This window comes from Pistacia vera, unplaced genomic scaffold (assembly GCF_008641045.1).
Source record: "Pistacia vera cultivar Batoury unplaced genomic scaffold, PisVer_v2 Contig738, whole genome shotgun sequence".
NCBI classification, from domain to species: Eukaryota; Viridiplantae; Streptophyta; class Magnoliopsida; order Sapindales; family Anacardiaceae; genus Pistacia; species Pistacia vera.
The window spans coordinates 602,498-618,354 of NW_022196599.1; the positions used below are offsets into that span (position 1 = coordinate 602,498).

At 34.0% G+C, this 15,857-nt stretch overlaps 2 protein-coding genes across 3 annotated transcripts; both read right to left on the bottom strand.

Annotated features, from left to right (window-relative positions):
- Positions 1 to 515: 515 nt before the first annotated feature.
- On the bottom strand, positions 516 to 2,991 carry LOC116115401 (MACPF domain-containing protein At1g14780-like). 2 transcript variants are annotated; one of them, XM_031401553.1, is made up of 7 exons: positions 2,883 to 2,991; positions 2,365 to 2,557; positions 2,220 to 2,294; positions 1,939 to 2,122; positions 1,693 to 1,859; positions 1,541 to 1,605; positions 516 to 1,296 (listed from the first exon to the last, which is right to left on the bottom strand). In XM_031401553.1, exons 2-7 carry the CDS (start codon positions 2,371 to 2,373, stop codon positions 681 to 683), a joined length of 1,116 nt encoding a protein of 371 aa, XP_031257413.1. In that variant the 5' UTR covers positions 2,374 to 2,557; positions 2,883 to 2,991; the 3' UTR covers positions 516 to 680. The 2 variants fall into 2 exon arrangements, with proteins under 2 accessions (XP_031257413.1, XP_031257412.1); XM_031401552.1 differs by lacking the exon at positions 2,883 to 2,991 and having other exon boundaries at positions 2,365 to 2,664.
- A 5,627-nt stretch (positions 2,992 to 8,618) lies between these two features.
- On the bottom strand, positions 8,619 to 12,353 carry LOC116115377 (alpha,alpha-trehalose-phosphate synthase [UDP-forming] 6-like). Its single transcript, XM_031401533.1, has 3 exons — positions 9,683 to 12,353; positions 9,325 to 9,598; positions 8,619 to 9,121 (listed from the first exon to the last, which is right to left on the bottom strand). The coding sequence occupies exons 1-3, from the start codon at positions 11,692 to 11,694 to the stop codon at positions 8,822 to 8,824; spliced, it is 2,586 nt and encodes an 861-aa protein (XP_031257393.1). The 5' UTR covers positions 11,695 to 12,353; the 3' UTR covers positions 8,619 to 8,821.
- Between the last annotated feature and the right edge of the window lie 3,504 nt (positions 12,354 to 15,857).

The following is a 15,857-nucleotide window of genomic DNA, read 5'->3' on the forward strand; positions in this document are numbered from 1 at the left end:
GCTGACATCAGCATGATGATATCACGGTTCACCAATGGTTAAACCGGTTCGACTGTCCAACCTGGTGACCAAATGACCTGACAAGGTCACTCCCCAGGTTGGGTTTTAAAACCTTGATTAGAAGTGGTTGTTGACAATATTTATTCATGTGAGACAATAATCTAATTTAGTGCATATAAAAAATTAGAAGTGAAAACTACACTTTGAGTCTCCATAGCTATTAATATGGGTGGCCACTAGAGCTCTTACTCGATCGAGAGTTCCAAAGTGTCAGGAGATTATACATAAGCTAGTCTGGACACTCTCGAGCATTAAAAAAAAAAAAAAAAATTAGAAGTTGTTGTCGAAGGACCAAAATCATAGAAACTAAAAAAAAAAAAAAAAATCCGAACAAACATACCCAAAGTTGGCGGTTTCTTGACTGAAGTGAAGGGCATCAATACAATACTACAGGAACATATATATCTAGGAAGATGGAGAATAAAAATACAGAATTCGTATACTATATTGTTCGTTTATCTACTCTTATATATTAACAACTTCTATTGAAAACGATTTAATTTTCATCTATAATTTTATAATCGCAAAAAGATTATACAGATGAATAAAATTACCGTAGCTCCAAGATTGGCTACTCTGTTTTTACACTAAAACCAATCTTTCGTTTCTTTATCTTCAACTCATAAACAAATGTTTAATAACGAGAACTTTACATGAACACATATCTTCCCCTTCTCCAACTCCAGCCGAGCTCCGGTGACCAGCCAGTGGCCGGGACTGTCCTGCGGCCCTTTACACAATTGTGAAGTATCAACAAATTTCAAAAGCTTCAGAGTCTGAACCGGCACCGGCGGCCCCGAAGGAAAAACACTAGAATCCAACACCACAACTGGCGTTTTCTCTTTAACTTGATGTCCTGTAATTGATGTACTTATTGTGGAAAAAAGACCTGACTTTTGGGAAAATCCTGCTGACCCTTGTGCCCAATTTGATTGTACTACAAAAGAATTTGAAACCTTGGAGAATAAGAGGCGGAGATGGAGAACGCTCTTGGATTCATGTTTTTGTACGTAAAGTTGAGCTCCAGTGACGATGAATGAAACATTTTTTCTAGTTGTCCATTTGGGATCATATTTAACTGGCGCTGTGCTTATATGAGAGAAATTTTTTCGATGGATCGGTTCGATGAATCGGTGGTCGGCAATGTCTTCTGATCCTCGCCACAATGGCATGTCGTGTATCCTGTTTTCAAGCACTGTTGGGGTGTTTGAGAGGTGTTGGAGGTGAAGGGCTAGCCTGCAGAGATCAAAAGAATAATCTGGTAAAATTTCGGAAACATAAACACAAATTGAAATGCCTTGATCCACGGTAAAGATATTGTAGATTTATCTCTTATCCATCTCAAATGTGCTTGGAGTGTGCTCCCCTTCATTCCATTATCAAGATATAGTAGATTTATTTGTTATCCATAATATTTTAACAATGAACAGGATGTTACACAAACATCAGCACATGTGAATTTCCATCGAAATTAAATTACCTGTTGCATTTCTTTCCTTCGAGATACAAGCGCATCCCAGTGACAGGTCTCGCCTCTGATGTAACCTGATGGACACAATAAATTTTGTTACTCATCACATTCCTGGAAAATGGAAAGAAAATTTCGAAGTTTTTTCAATCAAACGGACGTACCTGAATAGTGTTTACATATAGCTTTGGACCCATCATATGGAAATGGAGAGCAGGTGAAGGAGTACTCATATTTGAAGGACCGAGTGGAAGGTCATTGTGAACGGGAGCCCAAATTTTGTGATATTGGAAGTCAAGAAAGTACTGCAAATCAGCTATAGGAGGCTTGTCTGCAATTGCATATCAAATTGCAAAATTTAATTGAAGGATCCAAATGATTAATGAAAATTGATGAAGGCGAAGACTTACATCGAAGGTAGAGGTTGATGGCGTGCGATAAAAAGCCTTTTCCAGGAACCCCTTCAAGGAGAGAAGTGATGGGGATGAAGCTGAAATGGATTGCATCAGGATTTGATGACACTGTTGGAAGCCATTCACAGTGGCTACTGGCTGAAGTGTCACCTCCCCTCTTGTGGCATATTACACTGATTCCCTACAAACATTCTACTTCAATGTTAATTTAATTACATCAACATTAGTTATAACATATTAAAGGATGAACAACACTGCTTAATTATATTCAAACCTACATGTTTTGAACTTATGGAGGAAAAGCTGTTGAAGGCCACAGGTTCCGGATCAAATACATTGAAGGCTTCAGGTGTCTGCAATTCAAGAAAACAACTAATTATTCACTATTAAAGTTTCTATGTTAATGATTCATCACGGACAGACCTTATGCATTTTTTCTTTAGTTTTCGGGGCGAAACTGCAGGTCCCAGTGAAGAGTTGATCTCCGAGATTATCCAAATGTGTTTTAAGTTCTGATGGCCCCAAGTTCGAAGACTTATCTTGCTTGACTAGCACCACGTCTTGGCCTCCAACACTCAGCCCCACAACGACGTGGGTTCCATATTTCTCGATGAATCTGTCAAACAATAATGCAAATTCGGTGACATTTTCAATGGAGGAATTTATCATGCATTTGATGGTGAAATCGATGTTGAAATACAATGTTTAATTGAATTAGTTGAAATTCTTTTTGACATTTTTGAGTTTTTCATCTGGGGTATTTTGAATTTTCTTTTATTTCATCCTATGGAGTTCAAGCAAATTGGCAACTAAATGTCAACCTTTTGCCTTGTATTTTCACCAAACTCCACACAGAAAATTTCAAACGGAGAAAGCAGCTGTCACGTACCAATAAATAATAAACAGAAATCTGATTTGGGATTATTAGACGATACACTTACACCGTCTGATCGTGTGAAAAGAAAATCCTTTCAAAGCAAAGTACAGATATCAATGAGCTGGCACCATACGGATTGTTGATATCGTTGACTTTTTCATAATATTTCCAATGAAGATTGACTGGTCAACTAAGAAACTAGAATCCCTACCATCAAGCAACTAATTACATGTGATTAGGCCAAACACTGTATTATTAAATTTAGTAGTTATAAGTTTATTAGCTTGACCAGTTCGGGATTAATTCTTCTAATTCTTTTCCTTTGTTTTCGAAGTCATAAGTTTAGTTATACAATGTGTTTTGTCTCTTCTAAACACCAATTTTTTTTTTTTTTTTTTTTTTTTTTTGGGGGGGGGGGGGGGGGGGGGGGGGGGCGGGGGTTAAGGGATGACCTAATTATATATTAAAGTTTCTTAATCTTAATTAAAAGACAGATATTATTACAAGCTTTACATGGTTCACTCGTACTAATACATGGAGCTATCAAATATAAAGATATTATTATCATACTATTTATGGATCAACTATAAATGTGAATGCCATTACTATAATTAATGAAACGCAGTCAAAACGTCACTCTCCTTAGCGTTTTTCTTTTGTAAAGTGTTATAAATGTTGCGTGTAGGAAACCTTTTTCTTATTAAATATACAAAAAAGTTATAATCTTCTTTATTTTGGACCTATATATGTATTTTTTTTAATTTAAAAAAAAAAAATCTAACTCTATGGATAGTATGTTATTAAAGATATTGTAACTAAAATATAACTTCTGATACTATAATAAACAAAAAAAAAAAAAATATTAATATATATATATATATTATGCAAATTATGTAATACATTACCTTGAGAGGGCACAGGATCCCAAGAAGAAGGAACCGCATTACGAATTTCATCACACAGAACACAGAGATAGCGATCAATACGAAGATTGAAGAGTGTGATAAAATATCCATCAGTCCCAAATACTTTGTGTGGGCTGCATCAGTCGCCCATGACACGCTCTCAAGTTAAACATGGCGTTGAAATACCCTGATGGAATTTCCCTGGTATTGAATTCTTCTGGTTGAAAATTCTGACATCTGCCATAGTTTATTAATTTCTTTTCAGTCAATCAATGAAGAGGATGATGATGATGGAGATAGAGTTGAATTAATGAAATAAAACAAAATAAATATACCTTATTGAATTCGAGAAATCGGATTGGTAACGAGTAAGATCACCGTGACATTTGATATCGATGGAAACATCTTTGATGGGTCCAAAAAACAGGAAGATTAATGTTCTTTGATGTGTTTCATTGAGAAGAACTAACCTCTCTTTTCCTTTGCAATACTTGAGCTTAAAATCCGAAGTTAAATCAAAGCCTTTTCCAGGTGTTGAGGCTCTCTCCACATTTCAATGCTCATTTTCCCTATTATTATGATAAGAAAATTTGTGAAGTAATAAAGAGAAGATATATAGTTTTGAGGAATGGAAAAAAGTGAGCGAGGAGACTTGGTATTTGGTTTGATCAAAAGGGATGATAGAAAAGAGAGAAAATACGTGTGGTTAAGAAGGTCAAGACTGGTATATTAATGGGTTCTCATTAACAATTGAAGAAAAAGACGAAACTTAGAATATAGAGTGAAAGGAGGATGGGAAATTGGGGAGAGTGGAAGTTTCTTATACTATTTCTTGATTTGAGCAATTAAAAAGTTTGACGAGTAACGACATTTTCCCACCCAAGGTTTGGCGAATCTTGGTTCCCACCTGGTCTTAAATTACATATTCTCACCTTAAATTACATCACTTCTCTAAATAACCCTTACATCTCAAATTCTCTCAAATAACTCTCAGAGGATCCCGGCAAGCCAAAAATCGCCTGATTCCAACACCATTGGACCTCCCCGACATCACTATTACATTCCTTATCCTCCCCACCAAAACCCAAACTTTCCACCGATTGCACCTCACGAAGTGTCGAAATTTGGTGGAAAAGTACACAAACACGAAAACCTAAGCAAGGTGGGGTGATGGCGGGCAATTACGGTGGGTGTTGGGGGTTTGATGGGGGGAATGGGGTGATGCTATTGGTGTGTTGAGAGTGATTTCCAAGTCGGGAACTACCAGAATTTGGATGAAACACCGACTGAAACTAAAGCAGAGGTGGATTGAGGGGGTTAAATTAGGAGGGAGGTTAGGGTTTGATGTGGGGGTTGAGAGGATTGTAATAGTGGTGTCGGGAGAGGTCGATTGCCTAGGAACAAGCTGAATGACCTGAAATGCCAATGGGTGAATTTATAATCAAGGGTTATTTTTAAAAATTTCGTGGGTGAATTGGGAAATGAAGGGTTATTTAAAATTTTTATCTTGAATGATTTTACCTTTTAATGTTAGATTAAATAGTTTTATGTTAATTTAAGGGTGAAATTGTAATTTATAAAACTAGGGGGGAACTGGAGATTCGTCAAACCTTGGGTGGGAAATGTTGTTTACTCAAAGTTTGACCGTTGGATCCACAGTTATAAAAGTGGGTGCCTTGAAGTCTCCATTAGCTTTCACACCGTGTTTTATCTTGATTACAGGAAAATGAAAGTGAAATGGCAGGCCGCCCTTACTTGCCTCTCCATATGTCCCGCTTATATTTCAACAAACTTAAAGCCGTGCATGATAAAGAGTTGTTAATTTAATGCGAGCACTACATATCAATTCCAGGCAAATTTTGCGTTTTCAACAACTGTTGGATGGCTAGTAGAGCAAAAAGACAATGGTGTGTTACTAAGAGTTAGTTAAGTTCGATCATATTAATTTAATAAATATGGTTAATAAAGGTTTATCAATGTTAATTTTAGACGAAAGATTAATCGAGAAAGGTACAAAGTAAGCTGGCTCAAACACACCCAACAACAAAAAAAAAAAAAAAAAAAATTTGTGTTCTCAATGAAAAAATTTAATAGACAAAAAATTGGTTATATCAATTCAGATAATATATATACACCTTTCAAAACAACTCTATAATAAAATATTAATTTTACATTTATCTTCTAATAGTGTGATCACAAATATATCTAGTACAACTGTAAAAATAGTGGTATTGTAGACATAAAATCTACGGTGATTCTTAAGAAGTGATCATGTTGTAAGATCTAGAAGATGTCAATGATCTTATCCTTATATGACACTCCTTTCAAAATCAATCGTAAATTTTATCACTATAAGTGTCATAATTGTATTCCCATTAATAATGTGAGTCAGGTCAATGTGATAGATAAACTTAAAATCAAACCTACAAATTTATTTATATTACTAATAATGAAGTTTTATTTAAAAAAAAAAATGTGAATTTCTACACTTGAGATTGAAATAAACAGATTATAATCATCAATAGTAATGAAAGTCGTGTGCATATGTGTTTATTTCAAATACATAATAATTTAATCCATTTTTATATGTCTAGAAACGGGTATTCAAAGTTATGTGTACTCAATGTCCAAGTAAGTTTCAAGACTTATTCAAAGTAGAACTCCAAAATTAAATGATTTTACTTGGCAATTCAATAAGAAAAAATTTATCAGTTTTGAATTCGGGTCAATGGGTCCAAGTTTCACCGCACATAATCTCGTCAACTTTTCATGCACGATCCATAGCTTCAACTCAAGGATAGCATACTACGTCACGATTCACGAACACTCAATTCTACAATTCATTCTTATTGTTATTAAAAATATTCTTTTATTTTTATATTTTCCTTAATAGATAATATTAGGATTTAAATTATAGTATCATACCAAATCAATTTCATCTAGATCCCGTGAAATATAATATAATAATAAAATATTACTAAGATTTTTAAAGTAATAAACCTCTAATATTAATGAATTTTAAGGCGTTTAATAAAGACTCTTAGATTATATTTAAAGATTTTAATTCGAACTCTCTCTTGTTGTTAATAAAGATAGTTATTGAACTTTTACTTAATCGTAATTTAAGATCCTAAGAGATTATTGAGGTGCACAAACACCCTGATCACAAAAGACAAAAAAAAAAAAAACCCTTAATGACTATATGTTATAAGTTAGTAAACTACCAATTGTCGTCTTACCGTTTAATTTAACATTAAAACTTAACAACAAAGGGATTTCGTTATTTTTGAAACTTTGGGGATTATTGGTTGTATATTTATCATACCTCAGTCAGTAGATTGTTTAATATAAAACATTCTATTTTAATATTTTAAATCGTAAAATTAACAGAAACCCTATTAAAAAAATATATCAAAACCCTCTAAAATAAGGTATATAAACTTTTCAATACTAATAGTTGTGTTTCTAATTAAGCGATTCCATAAAGTAAATAAAATAAACCATGTAATTAATAAATAATGGTAATATTTGTCGAATTTTTTTTTTTTTGTTAGTGGTGTAGTTCAAATTAGAATTACTACAAGTTCTACATTTGATTGTCATATTTGTCATAATTTTGCTTTTTTTTTTTTTTTTTTTTCAAAGGGTGGATTCTTATGATTTTATCTATAAATAAATTATGCATATTAATCATTATCAGGTGAATTTCCAGCATAACTAAACCCAATTAGTCAAATTAACATTTTAAAATCTCAATTATTATTTCATCTTGAATATCCAAATAAAATCTATTAATCCATCTGTCTAATCACATGAAAAAATTACATAAAAGTAAAGTATCAGATTATCTGATCTCCATTTCAGACCAATGACTATCATTATTAAATTAAAAATTATTCTCAAATTAGCGTAGCTATGCTGTAATTCAATCCTTGAGAATAAGAATTTTATGCAAGTTGTTCAAAATTCAAATATGAATTGACGATTGATGTTCACACCCCTCCGCTTGCTTATACTTTCACAAACAAATTTATAGTTTAATGGATTTTTTCTTGGGTTTATTTGTTTTTTTTTTTTCCAAAAGAAAGTATTTCTTTTCAAGAAATAGGTCTATGTCCAAACGTGTATTAAAAAGTGGATTAAAATGTGAATTAAATGAGTTTAACACTAAGCGATCTCATAAGAAAAAAAAAAAAATTAAAAGAATATTTTAAGTTTTAAAAAGTAACTAAACCCATAATAATTAATTCGAAAGTAGAGAAAAATGTGAATTGACTGGGAAACTGAAAGCCAGAGACCCCAGTAATTTTATTGAACCCGGTTGAGACTTAGCTCACGACTAGACTTAAAGCTAGTGTGAACTGTGAAATAAAAACAAGGAAATGATCAAATCACCCTACAATAATTTGATGGGCCAATAATTACTTTAATGAAAGTTCTTGACCTCTTTCGAGGAGTTTTTTACAGAGATAGGGACTTGCCATCAATTATGGCCCCAAATCCGAACCATGAGCTGTTAATTTCTGGGAAATTCTTAATTTGATTCAAAGATGTGGCAAAGGTGGGATGGAGGCTTGAGCACAAAACAAGGCATTGTGACATCTCGAACGACGTGACGTCGAGAAAAAAACTAGGCTTAACATGGGCATAGTAAACAAAATAATTTTGAAGAAATAGTACAAAGTCGACTGACACCATAAGAATCAGTTTATATATTAGGAGAGGAAGCCTGGACTAGATTGACCAGTGTGTGTGGACCAGTCAATCATTGTATCTTTTAGATTAATACCTTATCATATAGAGAAAATAATGCATATAAAGTTAGTGAAATTTCTATAAAGATTTCCTTGTCCTTGTGCAATGCAGATTTCGGAACTGTATGATAAATGCTCAAATTCATGCACAAACATGTATTTACAGCTTTACTATAATGAAGAATAAACACACGCATGGAAAACCAAGTTTTCAGTTCCGTAAAACTAAGATAATTTACATCTGGAAAGAGATAAAAAAGAAGAAATTAAAGTACCCTGATCCGCCTAGAGCATTGTACTCGCAAACAGAGAAATAATGAGGGTTTACCTTCTCTTTATCTTTCTTAAGGCAATGCAGGAACAGGAAGCATTTGTTCTGTAACAGAAGCCAAGCCCTGCATCAACCGAACGATTTCTACAGTATCATCCAGATAATACTTGGCCTTGCTGGGCTTTCGACCAACTGTACATGCAAAAACTTCTGCCTTGGGAGCAATGGATGGCCCAGCCATGGAACTGATGATTACCTCAAACATATCCTCATCAGATCGGTCATCCCCTATGCACAGAACAAAGTCTGGTGACATTTCCCTTTCTTGCATGGTGGAAAGTAGACGTTTCGCTACAAGTCCCTTGTTTACACCCTGCAAATATATAAATAAGAACATTAGTGATCTCTGATTTCAATCTAATCCGATTTGCCATAGAATATTATACACGGTAATTAAGAATAGGTGCATTTGTTATGACATATATAATGCAGATAATGTCCGATATTCACAATAAAAAATGTGGATCAGAAAATATAGTAACAGTACAACTTGATCATGGGATATGTGAAACAAACCTGTGGCTTAACCTCCACGAGATTCTGCCCGCTCTTAACAGTAACTGGTTCATTGGCAAGCACACTTTCAAGATGATCAAGAAGCTCCTTAGCTTGGCATGAGCCAAAATCTGGATCTGCATCCTCATAACACCAGACAAGTGCAGTTTCCTTGTCTTCAATTGTTGATCCGTCAGTCGTTTCAGTGTATAGCTTCATCACGGGCTCAGCTACCTGCTTCCAACTACAATCTGCTACCGGTATACAAGTCTCCCATTCTTCATCTCGACTCAACCTGAAACCACATAGTTGTTGGTGTCAAATCTCAGTAGCATAAAACATAAAAGTTGAAAATAGACAGCAGTTTTATCCAATTCACCTTAGAAAATAACCATGCTCTGCAGCAATTCCCAACTTCTCACAAGGAGAAAACCATTCGGCAAGTGTTTTTCGACTTCTTGCACTAACAAGAAAAACCATGTTGTTCTTTTCTCTACACAAAATATTTAGGATTTCAATAGTTTTGGAGTTTGGGCTCTTATCAATTGTGCCCTGAGGCATCAATGTACCATCATAGTCCAGAAGAATAGCCCTAGTTGTAGTTCTCTTGTAAGCTGATACTATGTGTTCCATTGATAGCTTCCTGAAGCTCTGATCAAGTGCCACAACTCTAAAGCTTAACCCAAACCCAATACCCCAGCACCTGCGCCGCTCATGTTCAAGACAAGTCCTCTCCAAATCTTGAAGGAAACTGCGTGCCCAATATCCAACATCATGGGTACTGACATATCTGTAATGTTTCTCATGCCTAAGCTGTTTTTCTTGGTCTTGCATCTCCAAGGCACAATCCATTGCATCTGCCACAGCATCAATATTCCATGGATTCACACGTATCGCTCCACTCAAGGATGGAGAGCAGCCGATGAATTCAGATACAACCAACATACTCTTCTTTGGGGCAGATGGTGCCAAACCCAAAACCTTATCCAAAATTTCATTTCCTTGCCGACTTATTATGTACTCATATGGTATCAGATTCATGCCATCCCTAACCGCAGTTACCAAACAACACTCTGCAATGACATAATATGCAATTCTCTCATAAAACTTAAGTGGTTCTTCTATCAATACAACAGGCTCATATCCAGGTTTTCCAAAAGTTACATTTATCCGCTCGACCGTTAAGTATGTCTCTGCCTGCACCTCTTTGACATCTTTTCCTCTGCCCCTGGCAGGATTTGCTATCTGCACCAGCACTACCTTTCCCTGCCACTCCGGATGTTGCACAAGCAGCTGTTCCATCGCCAATAACTTCAGACTTATACCTTTAAATATGTCCATATCATCCACTCCAAGCAACATTATTCTTCCCTGATCATGAAATTGCTTGATAAGCTCGGCAACTTTAGCCTCGGTTTCTGGAAGGCTGAAAACCGACTGAAGTTGGCCCATGTGAATACCCACCGGAAGAATCTTGATACTGACAGTCCTACCATAATACTCAAGGCCTATATAACCTCTCTTGGATTCATAGGTAAGGCCAAGCATTCGACTACAGCAGGACAAGAAATGTCGAGCATAATCAAAAGTATGGAACCCAATTAAATCCGAATTCAAAAGAGCCCGCAAAAGTTCTTCCCTAATTGGCAATGTCTTGTAAATCTCTGACGAAGGAAATGGGCTATGCAGAAAAAACCCAAGCTTCACCCTATTGAACCTCTTCCTCAAGAAAGTCGGTAACACCATCAGATGATAATCATGTATCCACACAAAATCATCTTCTGGGTTAATCACCTCCATTATCCTATCCGCAAAAATCTTATTAGCTGAAACATATGCCTGCCACAATGACCGATTAAACCTACCACCAAGGTCCGGCGATAAAGGTAACATGTAATGAAACAAAGGCCATAATTGTTGCTTACAGAACCCATGATAGTACCGGCTAAAGAGATCTTGTGCGAGAAAAACTGGCATGCATTTAAACGTCTCTAAAAGTATTTGTGACACCTCTTCTTGTTCATTCATGTGAATCTCTTCCTTCAAACAGCCAACATATATAACTTCAATATCCTCATCTCCTAATCCATCCTTCAATTGGAGGAGAAGCGAATTCTCATCCCAACTGAAAATCCAACCCTTACTACCCTTACCACTATCCGATTTTCGTTGCGCCCTAATAGGCAACTGATTGGCTACAATTATGATTCTTTCTCGTTGAGCAGACGATGATGACGGGTCAGAACATACACTCTCAGACGGGTCATCATCGATGTCAGACATGATTCCAGATACCGTCATAACTCGCGGAATTCGCCGGCTCATTCGGCCAAATGATGGAGACTCACCAGAGGCAAGCTCCAACAGATTAGAATATGATCTTGACACCATTTCTCTTGGGTTTCAAATAACACAGCTAATCAAACACTTATTTCACTATGCAAAAACAGAAAAAATTAAACTCCCAGAAACTTTCACAGCAACAATCTACCCTTTTCAGCTAACTCAAAAACAAGATGAGCACTAGCTAAGTTCTTCTAGACACAAACAGGAAAGTTGAAGTGTTGAGTCAAAGAGTACCGTGACTACAATTTAAAGCAAGAGATGCAAAGAACAAAATGAAAGATGATGAAATCTCAATGAAGATAAGCTAAGATGAAATGAATGAAACAAAACAAGAGTTGGATAAGCTTAGTAGAAGTTTCTTGCTATCAAGATAAAAGAGAATTGGAATAGAATAGATTCAAGATTACAAACAGCTCAGAAATATACTGCAACCAAATTAAAATTTTCCACTAGAGATTGTCACCTATATGCAACTAACTATTCAGAATTGAAAATTGAAGTAAACAGCAACACTAAACAGGAAAAATTATAACAAAAATCAGTAACAGTTTAACAAGTTACCAGCTTCTCACTCTCTCTTTTGAATTTCACCAAAAACTCAACGACCCACATAAACTAAAGATTATTTCTACCAGAAAAAGAAAAGAAAAAAAAGAACGCTTTCTCAAGCTATCTCCCTCGGTGATCTTAAATACACTTATAAACAGTAAAAGCAACTCTGAAAATGTAAAAATATGGTCTGGTTCTTTACTGTTACTGTGGAAATTAAATATAATACACCAAATGAATTTATTTAATATAAATATTGATGAAAGTTAGTTTTTATAATGAACCGTTCGATTGGTTTGGGAATTATCCGACGGTGAGGAATTAAGGTGAAACGTACACTTGAGATGTATGGTGCGATATCATTGGTTATTATCCGTTGTTTATCGGTGAGTTCGCTACGAGGCATCATGGCTGGAGGTGGGACCCACAAAGAAGGCCATTGTCGGAACTTAGCTGTCTCATGGGATAGTCCACGTGGCTGTTAACTATTTGCTTTTCACATGTTTATGTGTGCTACGTGGCGATCTATCTACGCTTCATTGACAGCGAAGATATAGTACTCCAGTTACGTGTCCCAGTTTGACCGGTTTATCGGAAAGTTATCGGCTCCCGACAAACAAAAAGTTCCTTGGTTTTTTCCTAACATTTATATATTCAATTTAAAATAAAATTTACACCGAAATCACGAATTATTTCTAGAATTTATGGAATGTATGTTATTTTACTATATTTAAATGGTCAAATATATATTATTAAATTATAATAACAAGGAGGTTTGGGAATTCGGAGAAATCGGGTGTCACTGTATCAACCAACACTGAGCAAAATATCGGGGCGATACAATACAACTGGTTTTTTATTGGAGTTGGAGCCCTTTCACCAACAACAGCTGGACGTCACATTGACTTATCCTCCACGTCATCATATGGACCCACACACTTAGCCAATTGTATTATTTAAATCAACTAACAAAAACTTACATAATTAAAGTGGATAAGCACGGATTAAGTGCAGCACCACGTGGAGGCTGTTCATACAAGCACGTGTCTCACGCAAGTTTTTTATTTTTATTTATTGTTTACTTTGTTTTGAATTTGTGAAGAAAACGACGGAAGAAACTCGAAAACGACAACAGCTGAGCCGGCAACGGCTACAAAGCACAGTCCCCATTGAGAGAAAAAGAGATAAGGTTTTTAATTATAATTTTCCTTTTTTTAATCTTTGGTGGGTCCCTGAGGCTCTGTTAAAATTAATAATAGTGTCCCACGTGGATATTGGGCTATAAATTTTGAATCCAACGGTTCGGGTTGCACCGGAGCACTTGCTAAGATTTAGATAAAAGATAGAGGTGTGGAGCCGATAGTAGATATGATTTATTTAGAAAAGACACATGAGAAGGGAAAATTATTGCGTACGGAAAAACGCACGGTAAGGTCTGTGTCATATCATATGAAATAATTTTAATTACGTAAATTGAATTTTCATTCTAATTAAAATCATCATCTAAAATATGACATATAAAAAGGTTGTTTGTTTTTTATCTTTTAAGTATGAATGTAACTAATTTTAGTAGGTTAAAATATTTTAGGTAGGGTGGAAAAAACAGGTTAACCGGTATCTTGAACCGAATCGGTTTTTGGTTTAAAAAAAAAATTGAACCAAAACCGGTCCGATTTCAATTATAAACCGGTTTAAAACCGAACCGAAAATTTGGTTCGGTTAAACCGATTAATTATGATGGGTTGCATTTGTTTAGCCCAATTCAGTCAAACCCTCCACTTTGGTCCATTTTTTTTTTCAAGGTTTTTTTTTTTTAACTTGAATTAAAGTTATATTTATTGTAATTGAATAATTTGAATTCATATAATTTTAATGTACATCAGTATTAATAATTTAAAATTACATTAGTGAAGACCTAGGGATAAATTTTTTAAAAATTGAAAAATATAAAATTATTTTTTTATTCATTAAACCGGTTTAAAAATCTGGTTCTGTTAACCATTTTTGTTATTTCAAAAAACCGAAACCGAACCGAATATTCGGTTTAAAAAATATGGCAAACCGAACCAAAACCCCAAAAAAACCAAACTTTCGGACTGGTTTCGGTTTTAGGTTTGTTTGTGTTTTAACTTATGTCTACTTATCAGAGATATAAGTAAAATGCTAAAATACTTGGTTTTTTTTTTTGTAAAAGATCTTTTTTTTTTGGTAATCGGGGTGTTTAGGCCAATTTGTGTCGCACCTCAACTAATTCTCATAGTCAATTGAACACTCTGTAAGCTTAAAAAACTAAATAAACCATAATGTTATTGTGGTACCAAAATTTAAACCTAAGAACTTAAGGAAGGAACAAACCTCCTTAACCGTCAAGCCAACTCTTTAGAATTTTGTGTAAGACATCTAAATCAATAATAATTTTCTTTTGTCAACAATACGCCTATTAAATTTATATATTTCCAATTTTAATAAAACCCTTATATGTTTTGTATTTTTTGTCTTCTTTTAATTTTGTCTTCTTAGATATTATATTAAACAATATAATAACATAGTTATTTATAATTTACGTACATCTGTTTTCTTTTATTTTCATAAATTTGATAATTTAAAATTGTTTAAAACATATAACATTTATATTATTTAATAAAGACAAATTTGTCAAAACATCATATTTAAGACGTTTACATATGTAAAAGCAAACAACTCAATACTTATAATCAGACATTTAAAATAAAAAAATAAAAAATAAACATATTGTATATTTAGATATATTCGCTAAAAGATACATTGAGCTTTCTAATAAAAAAACAAACACCACTTAAGACTATAAATAGATAAAATATTTATCAAACCGATACATTAAAAATAATTTTTTTCTTCTTATAACTAAAGTGCATCAAAATAATCAATATTTTTTATTTGTTTGTGGTCTTAAGATGTGTCATAGAGACACACGTTAAGATAACTCCAAATTAAATGCTTAGGACTATGAGAAAGTAACCGTTATTCCTTTAGATTTTTTTTTTTAATTTTATTTAAATATTTTGATCAAAGATATTTGAATTTGTAAAGGAGAATGATTTTGAATATCTTTGATGCAGAATAAATGTTGTTACATATGCCTTAATATAATTTATAGTAAAATATTTGGAATCATCTACGTTTATATGTAGGACCTTATATACGTTTTTTTACCAAAAAATGTAGAATCAATAGTTTAAAAAGTTATGAGAAATAAATAAAATTTGTTTATATATAGAAAGAATATAGTCCACAACTTGCGGAATGGATAGGTGAAGAGACTTTCTTCAATACTATAAGCAAAGATATTAAAAAAGAAACTCCATTAGTTTTTACAGACTCTACCATGCATGATAACAGCGACAGAATAACAATTATCAGATTTAAATCTTCAGCAACTCTCAGTACTCCACCTTTGAGTCTCTTGTGTAAAATCTCTTACATTTCTCTCTTATACATTTCTTTTATGTTTTATTCATACTTTTAAACTTTCCTTCAACTTAAAGGGTGTAGTAATATTCTGTTAACGGTAAGAACAACACAAATATCTCATATATTATCTTTATTTGTGTTTCTAATGTGTTTTTATTTTCACTAACTATTTTAGACGATGTTAAAAGATTTGAGGGTGTAACTTATTT

Bases quoted from the DNA above. Each gene is read 5' to 3' on its own strand.
- LOC116115401 (XM_031401552.1), bottom strand. From the start codon at position 2,610: ATGATAAATTCCTCCATTGAAAATGTCACCGAATTTGCATTATTGTTT. The intron at 2,123-2,219 runs GTAGGTTTGAAT...GAATGTTTGTAG, and splicing joins CCTCCATAAGTTCAAAACAT to GGAATCAGTGTAATATGCCA. The intron at 1,606-1,692 runs GTACGTCCGTTT...TGTGTCCATCAG, and splicing joins TATATGTAAACACTATTCAG to GTTACATCAGAGGCGAGACC.
- LOC116115377 (XM_031401533.1), bottom strand. From the start codon at position 11,694: ATGGTGTCAAGATCATATTCTAATCTGTTGGAGCTTGCCTCTGGTGAG. The intron at 9,599-9,682 runs GTGAATTGGATA...ATGTGGTTTCAG, and splicing joins GAGCATGGTTATTTTCTAAG to GTTGAGTCGAGATGAAGAAT. The intron at 9,122-9,324 runs GTTTGTTTCACA...ATATATTTGCAG, and splicing joins TCGTGGAGGTTAAGCCACAG to GGTGTAAACAAGGGACTTGT.